At 40.2% G+C, this 13,882-nt stretch overlaps 1 protein-coding gene across 2 annotated transcripts in view; it reads right to left on the bottom strand.

Moving 5' to 3' along the window:
• The window catches only part of dscamb (Down syndrome cell adhesion molecule b), a 147,350-nt gene that overhangs the window by 52,535 nt on the left and 80,933 nt on the right, over positions 1-13,882 (bottom strand). The window contains exons 4-7 of one of the 2 annotated variants that reach the window (XM_037775855.1): positions 6,123-6,269; positions 4,258-4,536; positions 2,585-2,860; positions 131-420 (exon numbers count right to left, since the gene is read on the bottom strand). In XM_037775855.1, coding sequence (XP_037631783.1) covers positions 131-420; positions 2,585-2,860; positions 4,258-4,536; positions 6,123-6,269 — 992 coding nt within the window. Of the gene's footprint in view, positions 1-123; positions 421-2,584; positions 2,861-4,257; positions 4,537-6,122; positions 6,270-13,882 lie in introns of both variants that reach the window. The other variant, XM_037775854.1, reaches the window with a different exon arrangement.

Genomic DNA, 13,882 nt, shown 5'->3' with positions numbered 1-13,882 from the left:
GATACAAACGACAACCAGCGCTAAAACGCCAGACAGCCAGCTGGACAGAGACACAGACAGACACACAGAGAGACAGACAGGTATGTGTATTGTTGTTCTTGGAGGAGCTGATTTGACAAGCACCTCTTACGTTTATTCGAGCCTGGTGGTACACGACCCCGGCCGAGTTGCTGCACGTGCACCGGTACACCCCGCCGTCCTGCACCTGGGTGTGCGTGACGTTGAGCTGGCTGACCACGTGGCCCTCGTGGGTCTCGTAGTGGCCCAGGTGGTGGTGGCTGTCTTTGATGACGGGGTCGTCGTCCAGCGACCAGGTGCAGCGGGGAGGCGGCGTGCCCTTGACGTTGCAGACCAGGAAGACGGGCTCGTTTGGGTTCACCACCTTCTCGCTGAAGGAGGACAGGATCTTTGGAGTACCATCTGCGGTGGGGGACAAGGTGGAACAGGGTAGGGGACAGGAAAACAATGGTGACAAAAGAGAAACTGGGACCATCATCAGCATTACTGATGGTACATTTATGGTTAGTTCTAAAGTCATAGTGGCACATTTCTATCGCTTATCCTGCAGAACACCCGGCTGACTATCGATCAACTAGGGCCTCGTCTCCAACTTTATACAGAGGGAAATGTTACTTACAAAATCAGTTAATGCCTGTTTAGTTAATGTGACTTTGGCAGTTAGAGATGTGTGAACAGACTAATGACTGAATTGTTGTTTTCAGTCAGAGAAAGTGGGCGAGCATAGCGAGAAAAGCTGGACCTAAAACAATTCCCTGGCTGAAAACAACAGGGTGTAGCGTGATCTCCACAAGGTGACTGCAGAGGATTTCCAAACTATTGAGTAAACAATCAAATTACTTCAATTTCACAATACAAATCCAGTGGATTGTTTTATTTTGACCTAGCAACAACCTGTCAGTAGAGCCCACTGTTTTAGCTAGAAGAACTGTTCTTTGTTCTGGTTTCTTTTTTTCAAATTGTTGGAGGAGTTACATTTACATTTATTGATTTGGCAGACACTTTTGTTCAAAACGAGTTCTCTCTGCAAAGTAAAAAAGCATGCTTTAACACTGAGTGCTCTCCTGGTAAGGCTACGATTGGATGATCATGTTCCTACAGCAGTTTCTTGTTTTTTATTCATCTTGGTAAGGTATGATGTGGTGGCTTAGTGACACCTCTTATTCGTCTAAGAGAGCTGCTCCTATACGTTACTGCGTTCTGTTACATTATCTGTATAATGGACGTACTGTACAGTGTATACTTTTTGAGGCAACACATTTTTCACTCGCCAAATACCGCCACTTGTTCAGTGCTTCTCGGCATCGGAGACTGATGTACAGAGTACCCCTGACGTGTCAGGGACGGCGTGTCAACATACGCCCGTTACATGCATAGTGTCCTTTCAAAATAAACTTCTGTTTTCACAGGAAGTTAGGTTTAGGCAACACAACCACTTAGTTAGGGTTAGGAAACGGTCGTGGTTAACGTTAACTTGACTGCATAACGGCTCACTTGACTCACATTGATTCTCGCGAATAACGATACTAACGAGTCACGTGACTAACGACTGATGTGACAAAATAAGTCAACAGTTACTTAGTTAGTTTCACACGGGACACGAACAGCGGTGTCCTGGTTGAAAGTCCTGTGTTTGTTTGACCCATCCACCACCACTCCCTCCCGCCCTAAGTGGACTCTCACACTATTAATGCTACATCACTTGCTCTGACCGACGAATATTGCCGTGGGTGGGTTTACATTGGAGTTAGTTGAAAGACCGGTGCGTCGCATACAGTCGCTACAGGGCGCCTCCGTACGTCGGTATCCGATGCTGAAAGTGACTTACCAAGCGGCGGTATTTGACAAGCTGGGAGTGAGAACGGGTTGTTTTGAGGGCCAAGAGAACAAAAAAAATCTCAGTGGTCAGATCACAAAGCTCCTGAAAAAAAACTACATCATGTTTATTATTTCCTTATCAGTTAAATCCCTCCTGGTCTTATTCACCAACAGTCTCAGACACCAGGTGTTTGTGAGTGTTTCAGAGAAGATGGTATTTGGTGTCAGGGGTCAATCTTTGACATAAAAAACATCTTTTTGTGAAATAATAATAAGGCAGCATAGTGAAAGGAAAAACCCTGACTTTTTGTCACCAGTCTTTCATTATGAACAGTGATCCAGGAGCTTTCCTCCCAGACACTGAGAGCGGTTGGCTTTTGAAATGTCTGTGTCCGCCTGCTGCTGCTCTCTGATAATCTAGATCTGTTCCACATGATTATAGATTATCAATATCTTCTTTTTACAGCTCCCTGGCCACAGGAGACAGTTGCCTGAGCAACGCTGCCAAGGTAAGCTATTGGATTCAAGAGTGTGTGTGCATGTATTTTTGTTTGTGTTTGTGATGATTCTAATGGCGGCCTATAGCAGAGAGTCACAGCAGGATGCCATTAACACATAAACCCTGTATTGATCTCCAAGACCTGAATCTGTTTCTGCTAACTCACTGATTATGCAGAAGACAGCTGCTACAGTGTGGCTTTTGGTCAGCATTTGTGTGAATGCTCCACCTTACAAATCGCATGCACACCTTCAAGGATGACGTGCACAAAGTCCTGTGCCGACATCTTGCCCTTCCTGGAGAAGCACTGGTAGGCTCCGCCGTCGCTCTTCGACATCCCCTCCATGATGAGGCTCTCCCGGTTGAGCCCGGTGAAGCGGACATTGTTGCCGGGGTAGATGATCTCTCCGTTGCGGTACCATGACAGCTCATACTCGTCTGCGCCGCTCACGCTACAAGACAGAGACACCTTGCTACCCACACTGCCTTTCACCTTCCGAGGGCTGACCACTGCCTTCAAGGGCTCTGAGCAAACAAAAATAAGAGAAATGTTGTCCTTTTAAAGGAGCATTCAAAGATTTTATTTTTTTTTTAATGACAGTAAGATTGACAGGAAGACAGTAGCGGGGATAGTGGAGAAAGTTCAGGTTAGATTTTAGCAGCATGGCTACGTAAGATTTCAGATGAAAAGGTTGTAACCGCTACCTCCAGATTAGATCTGAAACAATCAATCGATTAACTGAGTAGTCAACTGACAGAAAATTATAATCGATTAATCACTTAAAGGTCGACTTCATCTGAGATGTTTTCTGGGTTTTTCAGATGGACACAGCCACTCAGCCGTTATTGAAAGGCAGTGACATATGTTACCAAAGTAAGATAATCAATAAGGTTATGAATAATGTGAATGCAAACAGCTGAAAGGGTTGGTTCGGATTTGCTGAAGTGGGGTTGTATGTATACAACCTGTGTTCTGTGAGGTAAAATTACTGTTTTGGTCAATGGAGTTTGGTGGCTTTGAAGAGAGCGACATAACAGCTTCAGTTCCCCATCAGAAAGGGCTGTCTAACGGCGAGGTAAAGCGGCTCTGGACGGGAGCAGCAGACGCTTTGCCGTCAGACTGTCCTTTCCAACGGAGAACTGACTATGGATAAGGATATATTTATATATATGTAGCAACGTCATCTTGAAGAAACCTACGTCAGGTCACGTTGGGAAAAGTTTTTAGAAGGGCTTGGGAAAATAGTATTTTGATACTAAAACATATGTACTTCGACCAAAATTTTACTTTCGGATTTTTAAACATAAGGAACACTTCTGGGACAATACAGCTACAGAATATTATAAAAAGGTCAAAAATACAAAAAAATAATGGACCCACCTTTAAGGAATTTATAAAGAAAAAAAGTCAAAAATCCACTGGTTCCATTATCTCAAAATCGAATATAACAAATTACATTTCTTAGTCTTCTATGAAGGGAAATTTCACATCTTAGGGTTTTGGACAGTTGGTCGGACATATTAGGCAATTTAAAGATGTCACCTTGGTGTCTGGGTAATTGTTCCACTATTTTCAGACAATCTTTTAGACAAAACAATTTTTTTTGATGAATTGATTAAATATTTAGTCTAAAAAGTGTCAAAAATTGTGAAAAATGCCCATCACAAGTTCCCAAATTGCTTGTTTTGTCCGCCCAACAGTCCAAAACCCAAGTATTGTAAATTTCTAATTATATAAAGAAAGAGAAGCACCAAAACTCACATTTGAGAGGCTGCAAATGCAGCTTGATAAACAACTTAAACGATTAAAGTGACAATCAAAACTATTGTTAACTTTGTTGATCAACAAATCAATTTATCAATTTCAGTGGTAGTTCAAACAGATGATAAAGAGGATCCCCTCCTTTTAATAAAAGACTTACGTTTGACATACAGTCGCCCCATGACCTCAGCGTTGCCATAACTGTTCCACACTTCACAGACGTACGTCCCAGAGTCACTGGGCTGCGTGCTCTCGATCAGCAGCCCTGTGGTGGTCTGGCGGAAGCGACTGTCAGGCTCCAAAGGGCTGTTGTCCTTCAGCCAGCGGTATTTGGGCGTTGGGTAGCCTGAAGCCTTACAGGGCAGCTCCACCCGATGATTAATCATCACCTCTCGGTGGTCAAAGCCATCCAAGATGCCTGGCTCAGCATTGGTGGGGTCTGGAAGGAGCAGAGAATTTAGTGTTAATTAGTGGTGAGCGTTGCCAGGCGCTTGACAGTGTAATCCAATATTGATTCTTGGGGTCAAGATTCAGTTCTGTGTACTGTATATTTTGTTATGTGAGGGAGAGGAGAGAGAAACAGTGTGTTCCTAAAATTGTCCCCAATGAAATCAGAGACTGATTGCTCCTTTTTTTATCCATCTACATGCTAAATGCAAAACATGTTAAATGGTCCTCCTATATGCTACAATATGCAACTGAACCCACATCACAGTACAGCCTACACTGCAATGGTTGTTTACTTGTTACTGCTGCATAATTCATAGTTGAGTGGATCGGTCTGCATGACAGGCTTGGACAGACTGTAAACTTGATCCCAGCCCTGAACGTACCCATTCACTGGTCTCGCTTTACAATCCTACAAATCAATCAAAATTTCTGAGGCGGGCCCATAATTCATAGGGGAAAACATTTTTACGGTGGAAATAATTTTTGCTGTGTGCAGTTTTGAAATGACAAATCCAACTTAAAAGTGTAAATATATGTAAGGATGATCTAGATCTGTGGTTCCAAACCTGTGGTCCGGGGCCCCACTTAGGGCCCGCCAAAGATCACAGGGGCTGCGCCAGGATTTGTCTGCTCTGAGGTTGTCAAAATTCGATTTGCATTTCTAAAATCATAATAACACACTTACTGGATAATTTATACAAAAGTTTGTATATAAAACTATTTAAAAAGTTATATCTTTTTGCTACTTAGTTGTTTAAACTTGGTATTTGTGCACAGTACTAATATTATTAGTATTATACTATTTGTAGAATTAGTTTCGAGGTGGTGGCTGCGTAGGATTGTTTCCGACTTGTGTGATCCAAACATTTCCAATAACTCCAGACCGTTGTAAAGTCCAAAATTCTAAATGTATTGAAATAAAAAAAGCTAGATGTAATAATTTATAATACTCACAACAAAATATTCTGTTTCAATCAATATTTTTTGCCATTTAGCCTTTCAAAAACAACACTGTGGTCAAAAACCTGTTTATTTTCCCGCTTGCTGCACACAAAGGGAGGCACGCATGTGTATTAACGGGGCGGTCTAGCAGCAATCTAATAGCACTATAAATTACATTCAATTAAAAAATCAATTTCAGCTCTAACACTATTATAGTAAATGAATCAAGTCCTACAAAAAAAGATCATATTATGTATCTGCATTCGCTTGGCGAATCCATCAAAACATCATCACTTTATTTATGTTGACGAAACTGACGAGTTATATTCATTAAAGAAAATAGATTTAATAGAAAAAGACTAACTCATTTAAATTGAGGATTTTGTTTGAGGATTTGTAATTTTTTTTTAAGGGTGATGACGTCAGAAAATATGGGGGTGGAGCTCAGCTTTTCTTAGATACAATTAGGGAGGGCTTCAAGGAAAACAGGTTGGGAACCACTGATCTATGGCATTATCTACGTACAGGAAGTATCCAATACGGTATCTACATGTATATCTGTCCTGTAGTGTATGTTTGGTCTTTGCAATTGATTGATTGATAAATTGCTTCCAGTTTGACTGCAGTACTGACCTGACACAATGAGACGCGCGCTGTTGCTCTGACGGGTCTCGCCGGTGTAGCGGTGGCGTGTGGTGCAGCGATAGTTATTCAGCCCATCCTCAGGCAGGACGTCCAGAATATACAAGGCTCCCGTGGATGTGATGAGATGTCTTTGTCCTGGAGAAGATAAAAAGAGCGAGTGGAAACACATGAAAGGCAGCAGTTGTGTGGTTGTTATGTAGGATCAAAACAACTTTAACAGTATAAAGAATTTATTCGCCGAGAAACAACAGAAGGATTTCTTTCTCCATAGGGTGTTTGCAGAGTGCACGGCAAATCTGTAGAAGTTTGATTCTCACAGCGCACAAAGCCTTTAGAAGTTATTCTTTATTTCAACACGAGATGAGAGAGTTTGCTGGAGCAAAATGAAAAAGAATTTATCTTGTGTAAATAAACTTAAAAAACGAACTTCTACAGATAAACTCGCCAATATTTGCACTAATACTGTAAATTATTCCAGTAAAATCACCCAGATGATGGAACACAAAATGCATAAACTGTATTCATGAAATCAGATCTGCGTATCAAATCTTTGCCCTCTAACAGCTTTTATTGTCACATCTTTGACTTCTGCCGTTGCAGTAACCTCACTGGCGCCAATGTCTGGTACAGAGAGCCGATCCCTCTCTGGCTGTCACAGCCGGTTCAGTATGTAGGGTAATATTATGTTAATTCTGCAGATCAAACCAGGCTGAGTGGGGTTGTCAACATCCATAAGGAAAGAAACCTTCCACTCCGCCATCACATGAATGCCCACATTCCCATGGGAGCAGATTGATGTCAAAACTGATCGAAAAAGCAATTTGCAGGAGATTGTCTTCACTGCATAGTGGTGGGCATGCTAAGACAGAGGCAGCTTAGGGAGCCTTTAAGGCCCAAGGAGAAACAGCCCTGTATCACCTACAGCTAATGTTGACGGGGTCCAGAAGGAAAACATTGTACAGTGACACACAGGGTTAAAGAAAATGCTGCTCCGCACATTACAGTTTAAGAAAGCCTACGTCTTCTTTGCATTTCTACCTTCTGATTGTGTGTAAATACAAAATCAGAATCAGAAAGACTTTATTGATCCCCGGGGGGAAATTGGGGCGGTACAGTTGTTCTTGTATAAACATAAGAAATGTAAGAAAATAGAAACAAAGGAGTATGTAACATAAAGACGATAAATTAACAACAAAAAAAAATTATGTACAAAATATATGTAAAGAAATATAAGTACTAAAATTACAAATAAGAAAATGAGAATGTAAAAAATCTGTACAAATATTTGCATTAAGATGTAAAATATATAGCATATAACCACAGTGCAAAAAAGTAAATTCAACAAAATGCTTATAAGTAAATACAAAATGCTGAGAAGTGGGATCTATTAGTTAAATATAAATGCCAGAATAAAATAAATAAGAAATGAATAAGAACATTTCTTGAATGTACAGTAGAAATGCAGTATTAACGACAGTATTGCACAGTTGAATTATTGCACAAATTACTGTAACGTTAAGCCGTTATTGTATATAGCAGCTGATGGGTGAAATAAGTTCGTGTCCAGTCTATTGAATGTGAAATGGAACAACATACAGAGCAAAGTATTCAGTTATTTGTCATTATTTCACACTACAAATGTTGTTGCTATTGCTTTAAATCACCTGCTCACTACGCTACTTAAAGATGCAAACAGCAAGAAGACTTGGATGTGACAATATAGTTTGTTAGGTGACATGTTTCATGAGGGATTATTTATTTCTTCCTGTGTGTCAGTGTGTGTGTCTGTGTGTGTGTGCGTGTGTGTGTGTGTGTGTGTGTGTGTTATTTGACAGTAAGCAGAGAGTAACATAATGTGCACATTAATATGAAAACTTGGCGTTATGACATTAACAGGGAAACTTAGACAATAACAAATTAAGGCTTTGTGTTTACTGTGATGGATTATCAAGCTCGGGCAATTCATATCTGTGGAAGTTGTTTTTCAAACTTAACAAGAATGAATGACGGTGAGTGGTTTGCTCTAACAACATACCTGTACATCTAACTACTTGGATTGTGTACAGATACCTGCGTGAAGATTATTAAGAAGATGATACATGACACTGACACCACCAAGGTGACATGTTTGAGTGCTTTTATTAGCAGGAATTCTCTCTGCGTATTTGGTTTTGATTGCACCCCGTGTCTGAAGGCGATTTATCCAAAAGTAGAACGAACTGGGGCTGTGTGGGAGCAGCTAAAGCAGATTAGAAGTGGCTAATTCATTTAAATTGAACAAGGGGAGCTGTGGGTTTTCTTGTGATTTTTCTCTAGAACATTTAAATGTTAACATGTAAGATGTGTTTTTTAGATTTATGATAAAAAAAAGGGGGTAGTCGGCCTCATACAGGAAGCGATATAAGAACAAATTTCCTCTTATTTTTGTTCGTATCCACGATTTGTTCTTATTTTGTTAGTTCCCATTGATGTTTTCTTATTTTTGCTCTTCTTTTAGTTAAGAGAGGATTTTAAGAATTTTATGAGCGGTCGAAAAGCACTCTTAACAAGAAAAGTAAAAAACAATCTTGTATTCACAGTCCACAAATTGTTTGTCCAACTCAAGGAAACATCAATTTGAAGAACATAAAAAAAGCATGAACATCATATAATCAAATTTAGATTATTATATGTTTTAGAGTAATTATTATTGGATAATTAATACAATCAGTCCATTGATCCCAAGTAAGATTGTAAAAACCCTTGTTCTTCTTCTTCTTACCGTCTTTTTTTGGTTGCATGTGCCAGATCAAAAACTGTATATAAAGATGGACGACATGTCTCCACTTCCTCCGACTGTACAGAAGTGAAGCTAAAATATCTCGGATACGAGAGCTGCCATCTTGAGATTTTGACGTCATTTGGAGCCAGAGTCTCCGCAGCAGTGATCGGGCAGTAGAGCCGTGGTATCGTGAGCCGAGCACGGCCGCAGCTTGTCAGCGAGACACTCGCAGCTGTCAATCATGACATCTCACCCACTTTTTATAGCATCAAATAACGAATTAAAACCAAACTTATCAGAAAAATGAACACTTGAACATACTGTATATCAGAGTGATAAGAACTACCTAAAATGACAGAAACCATCTTTGGGAAAAATGTATTTGACGTGAACTTTGTCCCATGTCCCACTAACATGGAGGAGGTGGGATTTATGACCTATACTGCAGCCAGCCACCAGGGGGCGATCCAGATGTGTTGGCTTCACTTTTGGGGAGCTGTCGTGTCGTCCATCTTTATATACAGCCTTTGTGTCAGAGTATTTGCGTACGGCACAACACCTGCCCTTATATAGTGTTTAAAGGGTGTTACCTATGCTAATACATGACTTTATATAATGTTTAGGGGTAGTTACCTTATCTAATAATAAACAATCGGCCATGCGCCTCCAATTTATGATCAAGTGGGATTCATTATTCAGCAGAGAGAGTGTGAGAGCGTTTGGTGCATCTGGAGTTGACTACTATACTTTTTTTTATTAACAGAAAATTAATAGAAAATATAAGAGAAATTTAAGAGTATTTTTCTGCAAGAGGCCCATTGTGTGTCGGAGTCGGACAAAAGCAGAAATTTGCAAAGGTTCCACATAGTCCTTCTTATTTATGTTAAACTGGTGCTGTTTGAATATTTATTGTTTTGCTTTTAGTCAAAATGGCCTCTCAAATAGACATCTCAAGATCCTATGAAAAATGCATGGACGAGCAGGTGCAGAGGTTTCTCTTTTCTGTGCGGGTTAACAAATTAGATGCCACCTCCCTCAGGTCACATAACATCATCCCTTATAGATCAGAGAGAAAACAAACCGGTATAATTGCACCGTTTCTCCTATGTTTTATGGTGCAGTGAGTTACAGTGTTTCCAGACCGAATAACGGCACAGTCCAAACCAATTAGCTGAACAAATATTAATGAGAAATGTAATTTTCTTCAAACATTAGATTCTACATCGAACCACTACATGGTTTAATATTCCACTTGAGACTAATATGTATGAAAGAAGCAAAGCATGCTTAATATGCTTACATTTAATATGCATTTTTGATGTTTATATATGCAAAAGAAAATCAACCTTGTGGGGTTAAGCAAACGGGGGATACAGCGAGAGGCGGGAGAAGAAGGAAAAATCGCACAGCTATTGTAAGCGTTGACCTAGATAGAACCGACAACAGATTCCACGGATTTGATGTCCTGAAGGGGTTTCACTGGTTTACATACAGGGCTGTTAGATGGGCAACCAGCAAGTGGAATCTATAAAGAGAGGGAGGGAGGGAGGGTGTGACTGTGTACATGTATGTGTGTGTGTGCAGATGCTGGCAGCCATGCATGCATGCCAGCGTGCGAGACGATTGGTGGGAGGAAATCTTCTCAGAGGTTGAGGGGGCCAGATGCAGAAAAAAAAACTGTTTATGATCATTGCCTTTGCTCTTTTTTTCTGTACACAGCAGAGGGAGAGATGATTTTTTTCATTCCTTTATTTTTTGTATGCATTTTTATTAATGCTTCTTATATTGTAAATATCAAATTACTTTTTTGTTACTGATCACAACGGGCTGTGATCGTTACCACGAAAGCAAGCAATAAATAACGCTATATCTGAAAAAGGTAAAAACCCTGAAAAATATATATTACCAAGCAGCAGCAAAAACAAAATTCAGACATCTCCTCCAAAGCTGTCCACTCCACACACACACTGCCTCTTTCCCTTTTTTCTCTCCTCCCTTCTGGCTTCTCCATTTTGATTCTGTACTGGTCCTCTGAAATCTCACTGTGGAATCCATCTTGAGTGAGACAAAATGGTATTTCACTCCAGCCGCTGTGAGCTGCTGCAATTTTCTCTTCAAGCACCTCTATGCTCCTGCAATGCCTTTTAAGACGTCAGAGCTCGGTTATTGTGTTATGACAGAATGAAGTGCAGGCAGAGGGGACGCTACAGTGGGGAGGGGATTCAAAATGAGAGCTATTGTATTGAATTGTATTTTATTGTATTTCTTCTCCGCGACCCGCTCCCTTTAATTCCACTGCTTTGTCTTTAACTCGCTCGCTGCTTCAGCATTTAGGAGTAATTCCCGTCCACAATGCCGGTATGTCAAGTAAGAAACTCTGCACAATGTCCATGTAAGAATGGTAAACTGGTAGTGTACTGCAGTGTAGTGTATAAACTGCTATGGATTAATTAAGGCAGTAATTGAGGCCTCAGTTCCCAGATGCATTAAAAATCCTCTGGACAGAGATTTCAGTGTTATTGTCAGAAAGTGGAGCCCTTCCCTCCATTCATTCACAGGCACTGCTACTGTAAAGTGAAAAAGTGCTCCACTCCACCACACACACTTTATCTAATCATCCCCACTTTGCCAGAGACAGAATCTAATACGAACGGCGGGCTCTCACTCTCAGCAGGCTAAATAAGCCTCGACGTACAGATGAGCTAGTGTCACAGCATCCTCGCTGCCAACAGACGCTCTGAAGTCGCTGTGATTTAAATGAGAGCCAAGCTGGTCAGATCTTAGCTGACAATCTGCACTTGACTGGAGTGAATTACTTATAAACTGCCAATGTGTTTATTCCAGTCGCCCGTGCAGAATGAACATCTGTAGTCAAATCTGGCTGCAAGCGGTTCCTATTTGTGGCGTATTACCAATAATAAACCTGTTTTTTAGCATCTGGAGTCAACTGAAAAAGAAGTGCGATGCTGACGGTCTAGTGAACGATTTTGAAAAATATCTAATTGCAATTATTTTGACTGATATTGCAATAGCGGTATGATTTATGATATTAAAAGGAATGATAATCTTACATCATTATTCTCATTTTCATTGAAAAACCTATTAAAAAGATTACAGTGTGATTTTTGTGAGGATCTTTACCAAACAGATATGTTTTCTTAAGTCTGTAGAATATGACGTGTAGGACATCTCTGCAGCACAGCAATATTTAATTTACAATGGTGTTCTGACACACATTTCGCCTTTAACAAATATTGCAACTCCTGCGATTTGAAAATTGCAGTAGGCTATATTGCGATTTCGATAAAATTTCAATTAATTGTGCAGCCCTACTGTAAACTATATACATAACTATATATGACTATAAAAAACTGTAAACTATAGAAATAATATGAGACTATGCCACAATGCAGTTCTATGAGGCTGTTGCTGCACAGCCGAGCAATGCTAACATGCTGTTTAGCAGTAATAATATTTAACATCTTAGTTTTGTGAGTTAGCATGCTAACATTTGCTAATTAGTACAGCTGAGGCTGATGGGATGTCTTTAGTTTTGCAGGTATTCATCATATACTGTATATAAAAAGTGGACGTAATCACCATGACATCACCCATTGGTTTATGGACTGTGGTTTTGAAGCCTCGAGTTCGACATTTTGGCTGTCGCCATCTTGGTTTTTTGCAACCAGGAGTGACAGGAGAGGGTGAAGCTAAGACATTTTTAAGCGACCAAAATGTTAAAATTAACTTTCGTGAACTGAAAACACACTATGAAAGGGTTAAAGTTGTAAGATGAAAACACGGACAACTCCAAGACCGGACAACACCGGGGTAGCGACCTGTCAATCTCAAAGTAGCCACGGCCTAAAGCATACCCTGCTTTATCAACTATTTGATTCTAAATAGGACCATAATTTATTAAATAAACATCATGCTGTATTGAAGAAGACTTGAAACTAGCGATTGAGACCATAAACTCATGTTTACAATGTTTACTGAGGTAATAAATCAAGTGAGAAGTAGGGTCATTTTCTCATAGACTTCTATACAGTCAGACTTCTTTTTGCAACCAGAGGAGTCGCCCCCTGCTGGCTGTTAGAAAGAATGCACATTTGATCAGATGATGGCAAGTGAAAAGTCAGGAGAGCATAAAAGTTATTCAAATTCATCTTGAGGGGAATATGAATGTCTGAACAAAATTTCATGCACATTTTACTCACTAAAGTGAACCTGTGCACTAGAGGAAAAGTCATAGGATCACAGAAGTCATTAGGATTCATCATCTGGGAATCATAAATGTCATTACAAATTGTTGTGCCAATCCATCCAGTAGATGTTGAGACATTTCAAAAGATGAGCTGCATTATTCAACAAGATGAACTTTCTCAGATGAACTATACTTCATACACGGATTATATTCTGTTCATGCTTACTTTCTGTTCATGTTAGGCAATACACTGATATCACAGGAGTACACTTTGAATGTACTAGGTTGTTGAAAATGTTTAGTACAGAGAGTAATCTCTTCTATAAAGGGTGAGTTGGTGAGTCAGAGTTGTTGTTGTTTAAAGAGGAAGGTGGGACCGGCTCTCAGTACACCGTGAGTCAGACGGTGAGGAGGGACCCAGTTCTAGTCGGGTCAGCAGAGACAGAGAGATGATAAATGGGCTTATGAATGTTCCAGGTCTGTGTGGTAACTTCTCTGGCCCACTTCAACTCTCCTGAGTCACTTCAGACATTAAATTAAAATTAAAAACAGATAGCTGTCTGTCATGGGCTTACTGCACACTGCATCTGTTGAAAAAACGCACCACCTCTCCAATTGTTTTTATAGCTCATATATTACTTACTTGCTGTTAACCTGGACACAGAGCATTAATTCAGCAGTGGTGGGCCCTCACAGAACAATACTACCATTTACTGTCTTTATCTTTGCAGAGACGGAGATACAATACTACAAAAAAACATTAGAGAGGAAACACTGCAT

This window comes from Sebastes umbrosus, chromosome 7, assembly GCF_015220745.1.
Source record: "Sebastes umbrosus isolate fSebUmb1 chromosome 7, fSebUmb1.pri, whole genome shotgun sequence".
In the NCBI taxonomy this organism is placed as follows: domain Eukaryota; kingdom Metazoa; phylum Chordata; class Actinopteri; order Perciformes; family Sebastidae; genus Sebastes; species Sebastes umbrosus.
Note: the sequence above shows the minus strand (reverse complement) of the source record. Positions and strands in the feature narration are given on the sequence as shown.